General features: G+C 36.4%; 1 protein-coding gene across 1 annotated transcript; it reads left to right on the top strand.

Moving 5' to 3' along the window:
- The first annotated feature begins 862 nt into the window (after nucleotides 1–862).
- On the top strand, nucleotides 863–18,653 carry IL18 (interleukin 18). Its single transcript, XM_036258917.1, has 6 exons — nucleotides 863–1,023; nucleotides 7,949–8,035; nucleotides 9,464–9,475; nucleotides 13,592–13,726; nucleotides 14,938–15,071; nucleotides 18,420–18,653. The coding sequence occupies exons 2-6, from the start codon at nucleotides 7,957–7,959 to the stop codon at nucleotides 18,639–18,641; spliced, it is 582 nt and encodes a 193-aa protein (XP_036114810.1). The 5' UTR covers nucleotides 863–1,023; nucleotides 7,949–7,956; the 3' UTR covers nucleotides 18,642–18,653.
- Nucleotides 18,654–21,016: the final 2,363 nt, after the last annotated feature.

Here is a 21,016-nt window from a genome sequence, read left to right as displayed (position 1 = left end):
AGGAAACCAAGTCATTTTGCTAATTCCCCTGCTAGCAATGTACTGCAATTTAGCACATGTTCAAAAAAATTTGTCTAAAAAGCATTGTTTCTACTAACTATTTTCAGGGTTATGGTATTTACACTCTGCTTTTCTTTTTCTTTTTCTTTTTTTTTCACACATGTAACATTTTATTTTATTTTTCAATTAATTTATTTTTGTTACAGATGTTTCTCCTTTTCCCCCCACTGATATCCCCCTCCTCCTCCCTCCGCACCCTGTCCCCAGCTTTGTTGTCCATGTCCATTGTTCATGCACACATGCATATAAGTTCTGTGGTTTATTTCCCCCCCACACCCCCTCTTCTGGGGATTGTCGGTCTGTACCCCACTTCCATGTCTCTGGGATAACCCTATTCCTCAGACTATTATGTTCATTATATTCCACAAATAAATGTACACTCAGCTTTTCAAATGTTATATTTTAGATGCTATGCTTTCATTGTATGAATTATTCTAATAAGGCTAATTCGGCACTATTAGATTAAAATGTTTTGTGCTGAAGTACCAGTAGAAGTCTCAAACAGACAAATGTGAAAAAGATGCTTCTAATTGACCAAGCTGGTGCTTTTGTTTAAGTTACTTGAATATACTTTGAAAAAGGTACAGACTTTGGACAGTCAGAACTCCAACTTTTACAGAAGAAATGATGTCATTAAAATAATGATTTTGCATTAAAGAAATACCCATATTCTCTGACAATTTCTTTCAAGTTCCATTGCCCTAAGAAAGAGTCCATGGTTGAAGGCGGGTCCAAGGCGTGCCAGAACAGTCTCCTCCCTCCAATTTTCTTCCTCGTTCCTCTCTGCCTCTGAAGGCTGTTGTATCCGGAGGAGCAGCTAGGAGTCCGATTTTCAATGCTTTCTGTGTTCCTGGCTCCCTGCTGAAGGGGCTGTCACCTTCTGCCATCTACACAGCCTCAGGAAAACAAACAGACCTCACACCTTCCAGATCACTTTTTCTTCTAGGAAACTATTGAGCACAGGTAAGAAATACCATTCCTCTCTATCTGGAAGCCCAAACACGGTGATTAGAGGTAAATAAGCTAGAAAAGTGATTGAGAGAAATGTAAGGTTTCTGATGTCACTAGGACAGGCAATAACAACATAAGGAATGTAGCAAAGTCAGAGTAGAAACATCTCTTTTTTAGTCTTTTAGAGCAAATATTCTCAAACTTTTGGTCTCATGACTTCTTTACATATCTAAAAATTATTAAGGACCCTGAAGAATTTTTGTTTCCCTCGGTTATTTACTGTATTGCTGCCATTTACTGTATTTGACATTAAAACAGAAATTTAAAAAATAGTGACCAATTAATTTAATTTAAAATAACAATTACCATGTCGCATAACGTATAAATAACGCTTTTAATTATAGATTCCCTAACAAAAAAACCTACTGTGAAGAGTGACATTGTTTTTTATTTTTATAAAATCTCTTTAATGTCTGGCTTAATAGAAGACAGCTGCATTCTCCTCTGCTTCTGATTCGGTCTATGTGATATCACACATAGTGTAGCCTCTGGTAAATTCTCTGTATTCTCCTGAGAGAATGAGAATGAAAAAAAAAAAAAATTGCATCTTAGAATTACTATGATAGTAACTTTGACCTCATGAACCCCCTGAGTACTGCTGCTTTAGAATGATAAAATAAATAAGCTTTGCCTTAAAGGGAATCTCAACTCTGTTTCAATTATACTAAAAGGAAAAAAAAATTGCCAAAGGTTGATCATCTTGATGGAATCTGCCTCAGCACCTTTAGGACAATATTATAGCATTCCCCGGAGAATTTCATTTCACAGTAAGAAAGGGGCCGAATAAATATCTCTAATTTGAAGTATGACTAACAAAAATTAGGACACCCTTAAAATTCTTTTTTCTGTTTGCCTATATCCAGCTATTTCAAGTTCTATTAAATCTTCCTTTAAAATGCCTTCTTGAATTGGATTTGTTCATATAATCCCTACATGAGTATTATGAATTCTTACTTGAATTCCTGCATGAATTCTCATAGTAGTTTCATAACCTCTTTCTAATCTCTTTCATAATGCACTGGCAGCTCAGTAACCTGCTTTCCTATTGCCTGTGAGGTCAAATTCAAATGCTTGTTTTATGTGACTTCAAAGCCCTTCATACTTGAACCCCACCCTACCTGTGTTCACCACAGAGCTGCTGGGTTGTTCTGCTAGTGCGAAAATGTGACCCTGTTCAGTCCACCCCCTACCACCATCACAACGTTGTTTTAATCGTCACATAAATGCTCTTCCATCTGTTTAAATTTTAAGCATTCTTTAAGATTAAATTCAGTTTTCCTTTTCACACAAGACCATTCCAACTACATTGGTTCCATTTGGGCTTTTTGCTTTTTATCTGTATTTAGCAGTTAATTACATACCTTTTATCATTAATCATTTACCTAAATCTTTACTTAGGTCTTCTTCTGCCCCACCTCCACCACACCCACATATATACATTAATAAGATGGAAAAATTTTCAAGAACAAAATGATTTTCAGAACTGAAAAATTGGGTTTTGAATCTTGTTGCTATCAAAATGATTACGTACCCAATTTCAGGGAATTAGGTAACATGCTTCTTCATTTTATCTCATACATTGCACAGAATTGGAATTCCACAACAAAGCTGAACATAATGATAGTTGTTTTCCAAGTTCAAGGCATTTTTACTTTTAATCCGATAGTATGAGGAAGTGGTTACAAGGATATTTGCCACAAACAAATGATTCTTTTCTTTCTTATCTAGAATCTAGAATTACAAAATGCTGGAGCTGGAAAAGACCTTAAAGATCAGCCACTCAACTCCCTGTTTCACTAATGAGGAAACTGAGATCCCCCGAATTAAAGGATGAGCCCCAAACAGTTTTGGAATGCATGTGGCCTAGTTTCCATCACAATTTTCTACTATCCACTAACCTCTAGATCCTTTCCAAGGCTTGTACAACTAAAACTGTTTTTGTTTCAAAGAACCAGTTGTCACTGCATATTCTTGGGAGGATCTTTCTGAAGTGGTTTATACTTCTTTTAAAAAAAAGTTTATAATCTGAGTATTTTAGACAAAATATTTTTAAGCATTTTTATCCAATGGAAACTATAATTTTTATAGATTAAATTAAAAAAGCAAAGGAAGACAGATGAGAAAGAAAAAGGAAAGTTGGAGGAGGAAGAATAAATACTTATAATCATAGATGCATTGATATCTAACAAAAAGAATGGTAAGAGAATAAATATTTCAAAACACAAAGTAAAGAGAAAGTACTAGGGGGGAAAAAAGAAGAGAAAGAACTCGGAGAAATTATTCCAGTTTTTAAAATCTGCTTTTAAACCTTTCCCATTTTCTTTTTCTCATTGGCTTTAAGATGGAGTAAAAGTTTTGAGGCAGAAAAAATTTAGCACTGGCCAGTGTGACTCAGTTGGTTGGGCATCAGCTGAAAGGTTGCCAGTTTGATCCTGGTCAGGGCACATGCCTAGGTGTGCCCAGTAGGGGGTGTGAAGGAGGCAGCCAATTAATGTGACCTCACATCATGTTTCTCTCTCCCTCCCTCTCTCTTCCTCTCTCTCTCTAAAAATTAATAAAGAAGAAAGATCTTTAAAAAAATTCTACCAGCCCTTTACACATTGTTGTCATGGTGAAAAGTTTTTTAAACATTTATTTATTTGCTGTGTAAGTTCTTTTCAGATGTTGAAGATTTAAAAAAATAGAATGACTCATTGCCTTAAAGAAATTTACATTAAAGCTAGATAGAAATATTTGTCATCAAAATAACCTTAATCCTTATTTCAGAAGCCTGAAGCAGGGAGGATTGGAGCTGGGACTTAAAGGAAGAAGGGCTTGGCAGGCAGAAAAAAAACTGGGGAAGTTCTGGCCTGGCAGGAGGGACTGGGGATGGGGGTTGGGTGAATAACTCTGGCAAAGGTATGTAGTGGGGGAGGGTCTGGAAGCAAAAAAACAGGAAGAGTAGTATTAAAGTAGAAAATCCCAGACGTGATTGAGAGCTTTATTTAAAACACTGCTGGTGGACATGTAGAGGTGATACCAAATTATTTCAGAGTTATGATCTATAGTATTTATGAGGCAGACATAAGATTAGGCAAAGGAGTCAAGAAGGACTTCCAGGTTTCAGTTTTGAACAGTTCATTTGGACATGTTTGAGAAAGTAATTCATTCATATATCTTATAGTTGGAACTGTGGATCTGGAGACAGAAATTAAAATGTGCAAGTTATAAAGCCCCCAATAGCTACTACCCTCTCTCTTCACTTTATAGCCAAGTCTCCTAGAATAGTTTGTAGTCACTGTCAGTACTTTTTTCCCATGCCATTCTGTTCTAGATCTTTGTCAACTTGCCTTTTGCTATCTTCGTTTTCTCCAAACTGTTCTACAGATACTGAAACTTCCTAATGGTCAAATTCAATGAACAACTTGAAGCTTATATATCTAAGTTATGAGCTCAGCAGTATCTGATTTCAAGCACCCCATCCTTGAAGCTTTTTTCTCCCTGGACTTCTGTGACACTTCTCTCTTAGATTTGCAATGCTGAACCATGTTGTGCTCAAGCCTGTCTTTTATTCTATTTCTTAGTTAATGAGGTAACACTCAACAAATTGCTCAAGTCAAAAACTTTGTAGTCATCCTCAGTTCCTCCTTCTTCCATTTGACCCACTACCAATCAGCTAAAAAAATCCTGCTGTTATTCTGTCTGGACACCATCCTCTCCTTTTCATCCTCACAGCCACCACCTTGGTTTATGTAGTCTCATCAACTCTTAACCTAATTGTTAAGATTGCTTCTGAGGTTGTTTTCTGGCCTCTGGCCAGTCTTGCTCCATCAAATCCATTCTCTACACTGCTGCCAGATTATTGACTTTAAAACATAAATCTGAACATATCTTTTTCCTACTTTAAGTAAAACAGTATATTTTCTAAAAAGAATTATAAACTCTCTAGCTAGTTGAACAGGCCTTCATAATCTGACTCTCCTTTACAAGCTTGTGTCAAAACAAACTTCATTGCAAGTTGCATTTTATGTGGCTTGAATTAGGCAGAATCAAATGAATGTTGTATAAAAATAATAGTCTCGCATTATAAGCAAAGTGGAATATGTGAGCTCCAAGTTAGTTTATCTAAAATGACATGATTTCAAAATGGTAAGTCAGTGAGTTGTGCACTGTGAACACCATTGCCGCATGCAAGGGTCTCTTATACCTGGTAGAATATCTGCTTCCATGCCAGTGTTATGTCAGACTATTCTTTATCCCAGAAATTCTGGAGACATACTGCTATTGTTGTGCTACTAATTTTTTAATATCCACTACTATTATAACTTCAAATATTTTTATATCTGATAATGATGTTATCAGAGTGCTAAGGGGTATTATTACTACTTGTGCTGAAAAACAAAGAAATAAATTGGGACAAAATTTAGATGCAAGTAAACAATATTAAAAAGGCCAAAGTACCACCATGATAGCCTGTGTAGAGAGAACACTCACGAAAACATTAGTAACAATGGTGAGAAAGTTGAAAAAAGAAAGAAAACAAGAATATACTTTGTTGCAGGTTTATGGATTCCGAAGATACCCCCTCACATACTTTTATATTTATTCCCAAGGAAAAGTTAATCTTGAATATGTGAGATCCTCAGAAATGCATTCTTTCTGTAAAATGTGACTGCATTTGCATTAATTGTTGTAAAAATGATGAGGCTCCGAACAAGCCGTGTTCTCTCAGCCTCCCTGCTTCCTGGCTTTTGCTCACACTGTTCTCTCTGTGAAATGCTCTTCCTCAGCCTTGCAAATGCTCTAAGAAGCCTTCTTTAATACACCAGGCAGAGAGGATCTCTTGTAAATCCATTTCTTACAACATTCATTATACTTTTTTGTTAACTGTTTATATATTTGTCTCTCCCTCTAGACTCTGAGTAATTGGAGGGTAGGAACAAAGTCTCCTCATGTGTGTTCTGTCAGCTTTCTAGTCCCATGCCTAACACATACTGGATATTCAATGATTAATAGATGAGTCAATTTAAATATTAGGTGTTATTATTATTTCTTAAGGTCATTGTGTCCTCTAAATCCATTCACTCATTGACTAACTAAAAGCTGTAGTAAACACTAGTAATTTCATCCCAATTCTACACATACTACTTTGTATTTTCAGGTGAATTACTTTCATAAAATATGTATGCATAATATAATATTAAAGTTTATAGAGAAGACTACCCTAGCCATTATCCCACCAATGTGTATGTGTGTGTATGTGTGTGTGTATATATATATATTTGTATAACTTATATAGTAACTATCCACATTTGTATATGTGTAAGGAACTACACCTAGAGAAAACTGTTAACCACCAACTAACAAGTATTTTGGGTTAGATTAATTTGGATTAAGTTCTTACAACTGGGTTTTAATTTTCTGATTCCTCTACCATGTATGTTTTGCCTTAGCAGACTATGTTTGAAAATAAGTTGAGTCAGTTCTCTACCTATGAGCATAGATTTATAAATACCCCTATATATACCACTGAGAATTGTGACTCAGCCACCTTCTTTGGAGCTCCAACCTTAACTGTTCTCAGGGACCCAAGATACTCCTGAACTCTAGAGTAGAGCTTCTTAATCATTTCTGTGGCGTATACCCCCATGGGCAGTCTAGTAATGTCTGTGGACCCTTCTCAGATAATGGTTTTACCTGCATAAGGTTAAATACTTAGGATTATAAAGGAAACTCATTATATTAAAATAGTGTTGTCAAAAAAGTTTTTTAAACACATTTTAATATAGTACATGTGTGTTTCTCTGTTTACACATTAAATAACAAGGTCTACTGGTGGGACTAATAACTTCCATATATTTCAAAGTAGTAACAAGTTTAAACCATATATTTCAAGCTCTCTGCAACAATTACAGCACAATAGGAAATCTGTATTTCTATTAGTGACAGTTACTACTAATAATACTGTGGTTTGTCTCATATAACATAATGAAAGGAACTGTTAAATTTTAGTTAGAAGTTGATGAAAATAAATACACAGTAGGGCAAAAGTAGGTTTAGAGTTATGAATACATAAAACACAGTTTATTCTTGTATTAGTATTTATTTTTGTATTCTATACGAACAACCGTAAACTACTTTTTTTTCCATCCACGTTCACAAGTGTCCCAGATTTAGAACCCCTATTCCATAGACAAAGATCTGAAAATATACACATCATATTGGAGAGGGGTGCGGTAGGCTGGGACCGGGGAGAAAAGCAAAAAGAAGAATTTTTGATATTTTCAAATCTCGTACTATTTGATTTTTTTAAAGAAAGGTTGCATTTATGTATCACTTGTGTAAAAAACATAATATCCAGATTTCAGGTCAAAAACTGCTGCTGCTCACAGGGGCAAAGGGCCAGTAGATGCTGGCGCCCTTCGGCCTCCACACACTCCGCCCCCACCCCCAGGTGGGAACACCATTCTTACCATTACCTTCAGCACTTTGATAACAAATTTCAGTCTTTCATGCCCAGGAACCCACTGGTTGTAAGACAGATAAAACCCATCTGTAGTTAGAGGATTAGGTGTGTTTCTGGAATTTTGTATTTATATTGATACTATAATTCAGTTTAATAATGGGCTACTTGTGCACCCTTTGTAACATTGTTTAATGAGAAAATGCTTTCTAGATTCCAAATATCTGATGATTTGTCAGAGAATGTTTGAAGATGTATATTCATAAGCTGAAGACTTCTGGCATCTTTTAAATGCCCAGAGTGTATGTCCCCATGCTGGGTAAGATACCAACTTCTGAGTTTGGAGGTAGTACAAGGCAGTAAGGAGTAAAAGATTCCTTTTGTGTAAGAGCAACAATCACTGCCTTTTAACAGATGACTCTTTGCTTTCATTAGGAATAAAGATGGCTGTTCAACTAAAAGAAATAAATTGCATCGACTTTGTGGGAATAAAATTTATTGACAATATACTTTACTTTAAAGGTAAGTCTAAAGCAATAGACCAAATACAGGATTCAGATGAATCTATTCCACTAAAAAAGGCATTGTGAGATGAACTATTAAGTGACTCCTTAATGTCTTCAAATTCCATTGTAACACTAATGATATTCTTCTCTGGAAGAAAAAATATATTGGGCTTCTGGAAAGTAACCATAATATATCCAAGGTCCCAGCACCTTGTCCCACTATGTGACTCACACTTTAGTTAGCAGCAGCCTACATACAAGGTGGGAGCTAGTGCACAAATTCCACACAGTTAGGGACATTCAGGGAATACAATTTCCCAAAGCAAATTGACAAATTATATAAGAGATACTTTAAATCTAGAGCTCTGTGAGTGAGCTGTACCATATAATATAAATGTATTTGCCAAATAAAAACAGATTCTTTTTTTATTTATTTATTTTTTATTAATTAATTTTTGTTACAGATGGTTCTCTTTTTCCCCCCACTGATTCCCCCCTCCCCCTACCTCCCTGCCCTTTCCCCAGTTTGTTGTCCATGTCCACTGTTCATGCATACATGCATATAAATTCTGTGGTTTATCTCTTCCCCACCACCCCCCTATTTAGGGGATTGTCAGTCTGTATCCCACTTCCGCGTCTCTGGGACTACCCCCTTCCTCAGACTGTTATGTTCATTATATTCCACAAATAAGTGAGATCATATGAAACTTGTCTTTCTCTGTTTGGCTTGTTTCACTTAGGATGATACTTTCCAGGTCCCTCCATGTAGTCTCAAATGATAAGAGGTCTTTCTTTCTTACAGCTAAGTAGTACTCCATTGTGTATATGTACCACAGCTTTTTTATCCATTCGTCTACTGATGGACACTTGGGCTGTTTCCAGATCTTAGCTATTGTAAATAGTGCTGCTACAAACATGGGGGTACATGTATTCTTTCTGGTTGGTGTTTCAGGCTTCTTAGGATATATTCCTAGAAGTGGGATCACTGGGTCAAATGGAAGTTCAATTTTTAATTTTTTGAGGTAACACAATATTGTAAAAACAGATTCTTATAATTAGTCTTCTGTGGGCCATTTGGCTTCCTTTGAAAGCTTCATAGAAAGTCCCGAGGCCACCTTCCATTGAAGCAATAAATTTAAGAGTAAAATCTATCACTTTATAAAATTTATTTTTAGTTATAAATTTATATTTTTAAACCCTAGATATAGGTTTTTATATCTGATTTATCAGAGAACACACTAAGTCTAATAAGTTTCATTTTATGGGACCTTTGGATGATTTTATAATTTTTCTATGGGGCCAATAGCAACAAAGACCAGCACCAGTAAGACAGGGGTTAAATAATGGGGCGTGGCAGAAAAAAGTAATAAGATGTAGGGTGAGAGGAGATTTTGAGTTGAAATATAGAATTTAACATATTTTGTTTCTCTTTTTTCCCCTTTAGCTGAAGATTATGGTAAAGTATAAATTTATTTCTCTTACTTTGCAAAACTGAAAATAGCTCCTTGAGTACGCATTCCACGGACACACCTATATCACCATTCTTAGCTGAGAGAAACTGGTACCAATCTATGTGAGAAGCTAATCTTCCCTCAAAGCAACATAAACCCAACAACACAGCCTTGGAGTAAAGCTGACCATAAAGGACACAAAGGACACGCTCTAACAAAACTGCTTCTCTACACTTTAGGAAATTCTCCAGCTCTCAGAATCTACAAAACAGACTTTTCCTATTACACAGATTCTGAGGTAGCAGGAAGTCATGGATTATCCAGAGAACATGGGAAAAGGGGATCACATGAGAATTGTAATCTGAAATCAAGAACATCTTTCTTCTTCAGTCCTATCTCTTAGAGTGCTTTGGGAAGAAGCCTGGGAGGCTCCCAGGGAAAGGACATTTTCAAAGTAGAGGAGATGGGCAAGGCTGGAGCGAGCAGGAACTGTGAGGTTGAGTCATTAAGTCTTCACAGGAAGAGGGTGTACCAGCCCTTGTCCGTCTGGCATCAGAGAGCATGCCCATATCTAGGCCATGATCCTCGAACAGATGCCATGATTATTAAAGGTCATTAGTTTCTCATACTTTTCCTTTAAAATAGCACTTTCCCCATTTTAAAGGTGATCCTTACTGGACTAGAAATAGGAAAAAAAAGTAACTTTAAAAAAATGCTATTCCTTCATTTTTCTTTTCTTTTTTCCAGCTTTATTGAGATAATGACATAACTCCTCATGCTTCTTAAAGATTGAACTACTCTCCATTTCTTAAGTCGATATATACAGGGTGGGGTAAAAGTAGGTTTACAGTTGTTTGTATGGAAAATAATACAATAATAGATAATAATACAAGATTAAATATGTGTTTTGTGTATTCACAACTGTAAACCTGCTTTTGTCCACCCTGTATTGGCATCTGTATCTCAGGCACTGTTAGACACTAGCATACAGTGCCAAGCAAAACATAGTTCCTATTGGGAAAAGCAGGCACTTAAAGAAGGCAATTGGAATATGGGGCACAGGATGCTATGGGAGCATATCGAAGGGGCACCCATTTCAGTCCAATAGATTCTGGGAGAACATTTTCAAGGAGACACATATTTGAAGAGGGACTAGTAGCTAGCCAAGAGAAAGTGTTCTGAGCAGAGAGATCACCTGAAAGGCCAAGATATGAAAGAAAGCATAGCATATATAAGGAATTAAGAGTACTTCAGAATGGGAGTAGAGAATGAAGAGAGAATGATAAATAGGATGCAGATCGAGAAGGTTCTCTTATTCCAAGATAATGGAATTTGGACCTTATCTTTGGGTGATGGAGATTCATTAAGCACAATATGCATGATCTAGTGTACAGATTGGTTTGCTGCAACAAAGAGATCTAAAAATATAGTGACTGAATACAATAGAAAATATTTCTCTCAAATACAAATCCAGGTAGGTAGTTCAAGATGGGTATAGTTGGATGCAGGCTGAAGTTGTTGGGATCTTAAGTTTCCTCTGTCTTGTTATTCCAGTATGCCCTAACTGCAATCATTCACATACTTGACAATTATCACCACTCTTCTGCTTCCTGGGTCCATTTCTAAGCTAAGCAAGAAAGGGTTTGAAATATGAAGAAGATGGGCCCATTCCTTTCAAAGGCCCTACATGGAAGTCATACTCATATTTCATTGACTTTATTCTGGGTGGCCATGTGCCTCATCAAAATTCAGAGATGATATTACTGTATCTCTGAATTTTAACTTTAATTGAAAATTCCATCTGGCTTTAGTATAAAGAATTGATGTGGGGACAAAAAAAAAGGGGGGGGTGCCTTTTAGGAAGCTATAGTTGTCCCTATAAGAAATGATGGGGACATGAATTGAAGCAGGAACAACTGGATGCCAGTGAAGAGCTGTAAATGGATTTTAGAAATACTTGGAAGAATCCAAGTATTTGGGGGTTGGACTGGGAAGGGGATAGAGAGAAAGATGGTGCTTAGGTTTTCTCACTTAGGTGATTTGTGCTATTCCGTGAAAGAGGAAACACAAGAGGAAGAGCAGGGTAAATTTGTATGCAAAGAGGAAAATAGATGATAATTTAGTTTTGTATCTTGGTAGTGGGACATCCTTGTGGAAATGTCCAGTAGGCTCTTGGACATATGGTTCTGAGCTCAGGATGAAAATTTGGGCTGGTGATACAGCTGTAGGAAGCTTATGCATAAAAATGACATCTGAAACTATAGGAATGAAAAAACGAATCAGAGGAAATGTATAGAGTGAGAAAGTAAACGTCAAGGACCAAACTCAGAGGAATACCTATGTCTGAGCATGCAGTAGAAAAAGAAACTGATAATTAAAAGTAACCAAAGACGAAGAAGAAAAACCAAGAGCATGCCACAGAATCCCCAGAGAGATTTTTAAGATGGAGATAATTAGGCTCTGTTGAATTTTGCGGCCTTGAAAACCAAGGGTAGGAAAGCATCTTTTACATTTAGCAACAGGGAGTTTGGCAATCTTGGTGGAAGAAGTTTGGTAGAGAAATAGAGGCCAAGAGAGATTGAATGAGTAGAAGAGGGAATGGAAAGCAAAGAAATGATACAGGTCTTGCCAGAAGATCCACTGTTTAAAGGAGACACAAGGCTAACTACCAAGTTGGATATGATTGATGGAGGAGTTTTAAATCTCAAAATGAAAAGAGCTTTGCGTTTTTCTGATTATAAAAATAATGTTTTTATTATAAATAATTCAAGCAATGAAGATAAGAACATAAAGAAAAAGAAAAACATAAAAATAATCTAGAAATAATATCATTTTGATGTAATATTTTATACTTCTTTAAAGTCGGTTTGAAGTTGTATGTGACAACACAGAGTTTATTCTTGTATTATTATTTATTAATTATTGTATTATATATTTGTATTACAACTGTAAACCTACTTTCACCCACCCGTGTGTGTGTGTGTGTGTGTGTGTGTTATACTATACATAAGCTTCTCTTTCTAGTTTAATACACATTTATTAATTATCCATGGCAATGAATAATTACACTTATCATGGCTGGGGATCAAACCTACAATCCAAGTGCTCTTGACCGGAAATCGAACTCAAGACCCTTTGATCCACAGGCCAATGCTCTAACCGCTGAGCCAAATCAGCCAAAGCCAGTTTGTTGTTATTAACAGTGCTCCCATAAGCATTCTTGTAGAGAAATATTTACACATTTTTCTGATTGTTTCTTTAGGAAAAAATCAAGGAAATAGAATTGCTGGGTTGATAGAGGAGAGGGGATGATTGGTAAATTAAGGTTGTAGGAGAAGGTACATCAGAGCACAGAATAGGGTTACCAGATGGGGCACCTTTTCTACACTTTCCCTTGGGACAAGGTGGATAAAGGAACTAACTGGTGGATAAAGGAATGGTGCCACCATTCAATCTGTAAGTAGAGTAGCAGGAAATCATTTCCTGAAAGTGAAAGAAGAGGTGATGATGTAGTGATCCTGAGGAGAGCAAGGGAGGTTTAAAATTGCAGCTGTGGATTATGGAAGAGGGTACTGAATTGAAAATATATATATATAGTATTGATAATAGATGTGTTTGTAATGGCACCAGTTTGCACATCTGTGTAACTGTTTACCAGCGACACTCCGTGGCCAGGTTTGGAGTTTTGTAGTAGAAAGGCAAAAGAGCAGATGAGTTCAGGATGAGAGAGACAGGCAAAGGGTAGATAAAATGATTAACCATTAGGTCCAAACTGCATAAGGAATGAAGGGAAGACAGGAAGGTTAGATAGGGAGGAAATGCCTGTCTTAGAATCAGGACTCAGTGAAGTGGAGGAAATGCATAAAACAACTAGGATAGATTATAGACAGAAAGCAGAATATTTTAATTTAGAATTTCGGAGGTGAAATAGTTCCCGCATGATAACAAGAAGCAGGGTATACCCTTGGAAGTGTATTAAAAAACATTGTGCAACTTTGTCTTAGCTGCTTCTATAGCAGAAGATTGTAATCAGTAGTATGGAAAACTGAAATTTATAGTATGCCTATTTGTAAACTTAGAAAAATAAACTTATTTTTAATGAGATTTAATGTGCATTCTAGAAAATTTGGAATCCGATTTCTTTGGGAAGCTCGAACCTAGATTTTCAATCATGCGAAATGTGAACAACCAAGTTCTCTTCATTTACAAGGGAGAGTATCCTGTGTTTGAAGATTTGACTGATTCTGAGTGTCAAGGTATTTTTTAAAAAATATTTACAAACATAGAAATGACAAGCTACTTTTTGTTCCATTTTACTGCCTACATTTTTCTATGACAGACCTAGTCCTTAAATAAAAAGTCATAGCAAGAGTAATAATGCCCTGGCTGGTTTGGCTCAATGGTTAGAGCATCAGCCCGTGGTCCAGAGAGTCCTGGGTTCGATTCCCACTAAGGGCACGTACCTTGGTTGCAGTTTATCCCTGGCCCTGGATGGGGTCATGTGGGTGGCAGCCACTCTATGTGTCTCTCTCACATCGATGTTTCTCTCTCTCTCTTCCCCCCTCTCTCCCTCCCACTCTATCTGAAGATAAATGCAGAAATGTCCTCGGTGAGCATAAAAAAAAAAAAAGTAGTAATTTTACTTACAAGAAACTTTATTGGGTATCTAAATATTTTAGTTGGGATGAAAAATTAATACAATAAAGATGTTGCTGGAGGTTGGGAGGAGGACAACAAAGGTAAATGGGATCAAATACATGGTGATGAAAGACTAGGTTTCAGGTGGTGGGCACACAATACAGAGTACAGATATCATATTATAAAATTATACAACTAAAGTTCATATAATGTATTAACCAATACTACCCCAATAAATGTAATTTTTTTTAAATGTTAAAGATAATGCTAGGTGTCCTGCCACTCTGGGCCTACATCTGGATCACCAGTTCCTTCACTGTAATTGCATTAACTCTATAGAGTTGGATTCTTAATACCGCTGGTTATAACTGAAGTTGCTGATAGCATTTCAAAATTCAAAATTAATATGCAAGCATTTGAAATAAACTTGTCTTCCACCAGAAATTTAGAGGGTCTCAGAAAATGAATGAATTTACTGTGCTTTTAGGTAGAGTTAAAACAATAAATGTGCACTGTTGAAAAATCCTGAATTTTTACCTAACAGGTAGATTTTTAATATTGTATTTAGCATTTAAAAGTTGAAGGCAGTCTTTTAGAGTTCAGAATATCTCTTAAACACTCAAAAAGTTGTGTTTTTGTGTTGTAACACATTTTTAAATTGTTTTAAAGTGTGTGTGAGCAGCTGTGCATAGTCTCCAGCTGACCAGCTGAATCTGAGTGTGGGGTTGGTAACGGATCTATTAGGGGTTAACTTTTGGCTAATTTCCATAAATACTGATTTGCAAAAACTCTTCTAACTAATGTTATTATTTATTAATGTTTATTTCAGATAATGCATCCCAGACTAAAATTATCATGTATATATATAAAGATAGCCTCACTAGAGGTATGGCAGTAACCCTCTCTGTGAAGTGTGGTGACATTTTTACTCTCTCCTGTGAGAACAAAGTTATTTCCTTTAAGGTAAGACTGAACCTAAATTTGTTTTAGTCATATACATGTGGGAGATTGGAAAACATAAATATCCTCAGTCCAAATTTTTATCTAGAACAAGGATGGCAAGAAGCAGAGAACCATTAAAATCATTAGTAAAATCATTGTCCAACTCTTTAACCTATCATGTTTTTGCTAAGTCTACCATAGGGAGAAAGAGGTACACTTGTTTAATGACCTGGGTCTTCTGAATAATCCATCTGTAGATAAATCATAATATATAGGACACATATAAATCATTATGTTTATTTGAGAATTGCATGACTTTCCAAAATGTTTTGCTAAAACAGAATGAAGCTAATTATCCTTCTGTAAACCCTCCACGTACTTTGTGAATTATGATGATGATATTTAATCCTAATTGTCTTGTTCCTGCTTCTTGGCTGTATTTTTTTTTTTTTTTTATCCTCACCCGAGGATATTTTTCCATTTTTTTGTACAGATAGAGTGGGAGGGAGAGAGAGGAAGGGAGAGAGAGAGAGAAACATCGACTTGAAGGGACACATCGAGTGGCTGCCACCCGCACGACCAACCAGGGCCGGGGACAAACTGCAACCGAAGTACGTGCCCTTAGCGGAAACCGAACCCGGGTCTCTCCGGACCACAGGCCGACGCTCTAACCGCTGAGCCAAACTGGCCAGGGCTTGGCTGTATTCTTCAGCTTTTGGTTGATGTATGTTATTTTTAATGTAAATCTAAGTGAGTAAAATTAACAAAGATTAGCTGTAAAAAAGCAAATCTCAACGCTAAGTATAAATTATTTTTGGCCACTGCTTTTTTCTCTGTTCTCCAATTTTTTCTCTTGTAGAATTTCTAAGTGGGGATTTCCAGTAAACTGCTGTGGGAACTGAAGGTTAGAGTATGACCTTAGTGGACATGCCAAGGGGCAACTTCGAAGGAAGGAAAAAACCACTCTAAAATATAATCCAAGTAAAATCAGTGTGTATACCACAAACACAGCCTCCAAACAATCCCCTAGCCATCCCCTTCCAAACGGAGTGCCACCCTTTTGGGTGGCAATTAGAGTCCCCATTCTCTGACTTGACAAGCGGGAAGTATAGTTATCATAATGGCTTTAGAGGCATGGGAATGGACAGGCAGTGTAGAGAGGATTAAGCATGTTGTTACTTAGTAACAAAATCATAAGAGAAGGAGGGAGATGGCCAAGCTCAAGCCATGCAGGGTAAAGGAAACCTAAGTCAGCTGCAGAGACAAATTCAGAAATGGAAATAAGCCCAACTATAAATGGATTATTGTTGAGAGAGACTAGGGAGTGTTTAAAAAAAAAAAAAAAAAGATAAAAATAATGCAAGAGAAAAGAAAAGAAATAATGCTTGGTAGGAATTGGGGCAAATCAGGTTTAGGGGAGACTGAAGCTTATATAGTTTGGGCAGGAAAGAAAGAAGGAAGGAAGGGAGGGAGGGAAAGAGGAAGGAAGGAAGAAGGCTAGTTTTAGCTCCTGCTCTTTAATCCCTCCCCCTCCCCACTAATAAGGATCTTAACAGTGATTATAAATATAGACTAAATTCTACTTGATAATAAGACACAAATGGCTGCCATTATGTGCTCACCTTTCTGTCTTGGTTATAAGCTATAAAGTCCTAGTACTTATGTTTACCTGTTTTCTTTGGGTAAGAACCTTCATGACACCAAGAGGGATTTCTTCAAGAAGTTACTATTATTGTCTGTTTCTTGTGTATACATCCAGGCATGGTCAGAATTCTCTCAAATTTGCTAGTGCACTTGGAAAAGGGCAAAAAAAAAAAAAAACAACCCACAGATTTTAGGTCAAGCTTAACTGTCTCTGGGTTCAGATTCAACCCCTCTTGATATAAACAATCCCTTAGGTCCCTGGAACATTCAAGTTTCATTCTGTAGGGCTGTTTCCATTTCCATTTACTGTGCACCTTCTCTATGGTGGCTATAAATAATCAACATCAACACCAAGGAAAGCTATTTCCTTGCCTCTCTTCTGAAATGTCACATTGAACTATGGTTAAAGACAGCCTATTCTACCTACTCATACCCCATTTTCAACTACAACTTTCCATGCCAGGTTTGAACTAAAAGGTTCATCTCCCTCTAATATTTGTAGAGCTTTTGAAGTTTTGGCTAAGGATTATTTCTCACGTATACATTAGAGTAGCTTAGTCCCAACTTGGCTCCACAGCTTAAGGTTTCTTTCTAAATTCTGGGGTACTGTAGACAGCTGCAGAAATATGTCAGTGGGAGAACTAGTTTAAAGCACGATCAAATTAGGACACCCAGTTATTGAGAAGGAACAAAGGTTAAGAGTTATGACTATAAATTCCATAATTGATTGAGAAGTTGGGAGGTACCCAGACTTCTTTCAGGCATCTTAGAAAGAAGCTGGAATGCTATTTTGGATCTGGAGGTATCTCTGTTAGTCCTTAGTTAGGATCATGAGAATTTTTGCTACTGCGGGATCAAAATTAAGTTCAAACATCTACTGGTTCCAGGATTAACCTGGAAAGAACCTTGGGTGGTCCTCAGATGTTCTAGTCCATCATGAAAAGTAGGTATGCTATATTTTTTTTAAAAAAAGTATAGGCAGTATTGTCAGTTAGGTGACCAGCAGTATTATTGTTTCAAATGTTCTAGGCATTCTTGAGAAAAAACGTATTTCATGTCTGAAAGATATAGGAATCAGAATTTGGCCTTCCAGGGCAGGGCCCAGCCAACAGACTAATTTCAGAATAGAAATTCAGGACTTGGTAGGAAACAGTCAAAGGCTGCTGACTAAGCCAATACGGTAAAGAATCACGGACTTAGCCCTAGAACAGCGGCAGTGCGTCTATTCGCAGCAAGTTTCAGTTCTGGACTGCACTGCAGGAAGGGAGAAGCCGAGATTCCTGCCACTTCTGCCTCTTTCACAGTTGGCTCCAAACTAGAGTTAGGCTAGGCTATGGCTGGAGGTCACCAATGTCTTTATCTCTGAGTGGCTGGAAAAGACAGGAATTGGCATTAGCCCAAAAAGGCCGTGGTCTTCGCTAGATTTCTACTCCATCTGGAGCGATGGGAGAGGAGAGAAGGAAGCTATGCAACCAACAAATTGGGAAAAACTAAAGAGGTAGACCTGAATGTGCATTCCACGGTGAGAACAACCCAAGTGGACAAGGAGAATAGATTAGGAATTAAAGGGAAAGATCAGTATTCCTATATGCAGAGTTTTGTTTTTCTTATTATCTTGTGAGAATAAAAACTTCTTTAGTTCTGTGCAGTAATATACTTCAAAATACGTGGCACATATTCTAATTGTTTGTGTTTTAAATAATATTATTTTTTTTTCCTCTGTAGAGAATGAGTCCTCCTGATAATATCAATGATGAAGGAAATGACATCATATTCTTTATGAAAAGTATTCAGGGACATGACAATAAGATGCAGTTTGAGTCTTCATTGTACAAAGGATATTTTCTAGCTTGTGAAAAGGAGCAGGATCTTTACAAACTCATTTTGAAAGAAAAAGACCAACATGGGGATGACTCTGTAATGTTCATTGTTCAATACAATAAATAGATATTAAAATTTTGTAGTTTGAATTTTTTGAGTTTTTGTTTTTCAGAAATGTTATAATTTTCAGAAATGAGTCTATAACTATAGTGATGAAATAAAATAAATAATGGTCTCAAAAGATACCACTAAGAAATAAATAATAACCTTTCACAAAATTGAATTTACTCCCCCTTTCACAGATAAATAAAATATTTGCATAATGTAAAAAGAATAAATAGTTTGAAAACACATTCTGCATTGTTAATTGGAACATAGATTGTACTCAACAAAAGTGTTTTGAATCTTTTGGGTTATGATGAAACGTACTGATATTTGAATTTTCTAATTGCTAAGACTATCATTAAAACCATCAAAATTATAAAGAGACCACTTCAGTTGACTAATTTCTGTATTTCTTCCAAAGTCAGAATGTCTTTAAAAGTCAGATTGATCCTGCAACATAGACAAAGCATTATATACTCTGAGCAAGTGGTACTCGACCCAGGAATGCAAATGCTTTAATAATCTAAAATCAATTAATGTAATATGTCATATTAATAAAGGGTAAAAACCACACAATTATCTCAGTAGATGCAAGAAAGCATTTGCCAAAAGCCAATACATAATAAGAATTCTCAACAAACTTGAAAGAGAAGAGAACTTTCTCAGTGTGATAAAAGGCATTTGTGGAAAATCTACCACTAATATCATACTTAATGGTGAAAAAATAATGCAAGAAGGTCAGCTCTTACAACTTCTACTCAATATCCTGGATCTTATAGCCAATGCAATCACAAAGAAAACAAAAAGACATCTAGATTAAAGAGGAAGAAGTAAAATTGTCCTTATTTGAAGACAACATGATTCGGTATGTGGTGCGCACGCACACAAACCTCTATTAATATTAAACAAGTTCAGCCCTGTCTGGTTTGGCTCAGCAGTTAGAGCATCAGCCTGCAGACCAGAGAGTCCTGGGTTTGGTTCCCATTAAGGGCACGTACCTCGGTTACAGTTTGTCCCCGGCCTCAGTTGGGGCCCTGTGGGTAGTGACCACTTGATGTGTCTCTCTCACATCAATGTTTCTCTCTCTTTCTTAGCCCCCTCTCTCTGAAGATAAATGCAAAAATGTCCTCGGATGAGGATAAAAAAATTAAATTAAACAAGTTCAGCAAGGTTGAATAAAACAATTTCATTCACAACAGTACTATACTAAAAATAAATTTAAATATAAAAATAAATTTAGCACCCTGGCCAGTTTTCTCAGTGGTTAGAGCATCAGCCCACAGTCTCAGGTTCGACTCTGGTTAAGGGCAGGTACCTTGGTTGCAGTTTGGTCCCCGGCCCTAGTTGAGGTCATGCAGGAGGCAACCAATCAATGTGTCTCACACTGATATCTCTCTCTCACTCTCCTCCCTCCCACTCTATCTGAAGATAAATGGAAAAGTATCCTCAGATGAGGATCATAAAAAAATAAATAAATAAATTTAACAAAAGAAGTGCGAGATTTGTACAATAATGTTTTCAAAACATTGCTGTGGGAAATTGAATATGATCTAAATAAATGAAGAGACACTCCACACTCGCTGGTTGTAAGACTCAGCATCATTACAACGACAGCTCTCCCCAAACTGATCTATGGATCCAACTCAGTCTCCATCAAATTTCTAGCAGGATTTTTTGCAGAAATTGACCAACTGTACCTAAAATGTACATGGAAATAAAAAAGACACCGAATAGCCAAGATTGTTTTGAAAAAGAAAGAAGTTGGAAAACTTTCATTTTCTAATCTTTAAACTTACTATAAGTGATCAGAACTGTTTGGTACTGACATAAGAATAAACATAGATCAATGGAAAAGATTTGAGAGTTCAGAAATCCTTATGTTTATGGCCAGTTGATTTTGACAAAGGCAGGTTGGTGGAAAGGAGAGTTTTCAAGAAAAGGTGCTGGGGCACTTGGATATCCACATTCCCAAAAAATGGACATAGATTCTTAACTTACACTATACAAAATTAATTCAAAATAAATCATAGACATTAATTAATGTATGCTAAAGCTATATACTTTTTAGAATAAAACAAGAGAAAATGTCAAGACCTTGGATTAGGCAAAGATTTTTTATACACAACCAAGAAGTATGATCCATTAAAAAATTGATAAATTGGACTTAATCAAAATTTAAAATTTGGGAGTGAAACTGGGTGAAGGGTACATAGGATCTCTCTGTACTATCTTTGCACCTCCCAGGGACTCTTTAATTGTTTCAAAATTGGAAATTTTTTAGAAACAACTTTGTACTCCAAAGGCATAATTAAGAAAATTAAAAGACAAACCAGACTGGAGAAAGTATTTATAAATTACATATATGCAAAATAGATTATTATACAAAGAATGCTTAA

This window comes from Molossus molossus, unplaced genomic scaffold (genome assembly GCF_014108415.1).
Source record: "Molossus molossus isolate mMolMol1 unplaced genomic scaffold, mMolMol1.p scaffold_m16_p_13, whole genome shotgun sequence".
NCBI lineage: Eukaryota > Metazoa > Chordata > Mammalia > Chiroptera > Molossidae > Molossus > Molossus molossus.
This window is presented reverse-complemented; position numbering and strand designations above follow the sequence as displayed.

What these genes read in the sequence shown, in the direction of transcription:
- IL18 (XM_036258917.1), top strand. Translation starts at nt 7,957, where the DNA reads ATGGCTGTTCAACTAAAAGAAATAAATTGCATCGACTTTGTGGGAATA. An exon ending in GACTGATTCTGAGTGTCAAG is followed by an intron (nt 13,727 to 14,937) that starts GTATTTTTTAAA and finishes TGTTTATTTCAG; the next exon opens with ATAATGCATCCCAGACTAAA. An exon ending in ACAAAGTTATTTCCTTTAAG is followed by an intron (nt 15,072 to 18,419) that starts GTAAGACTGAAC and finishes TTTCCTCTGTAG; the next exon opens with AGAATGAGTCCTCCTGATAA.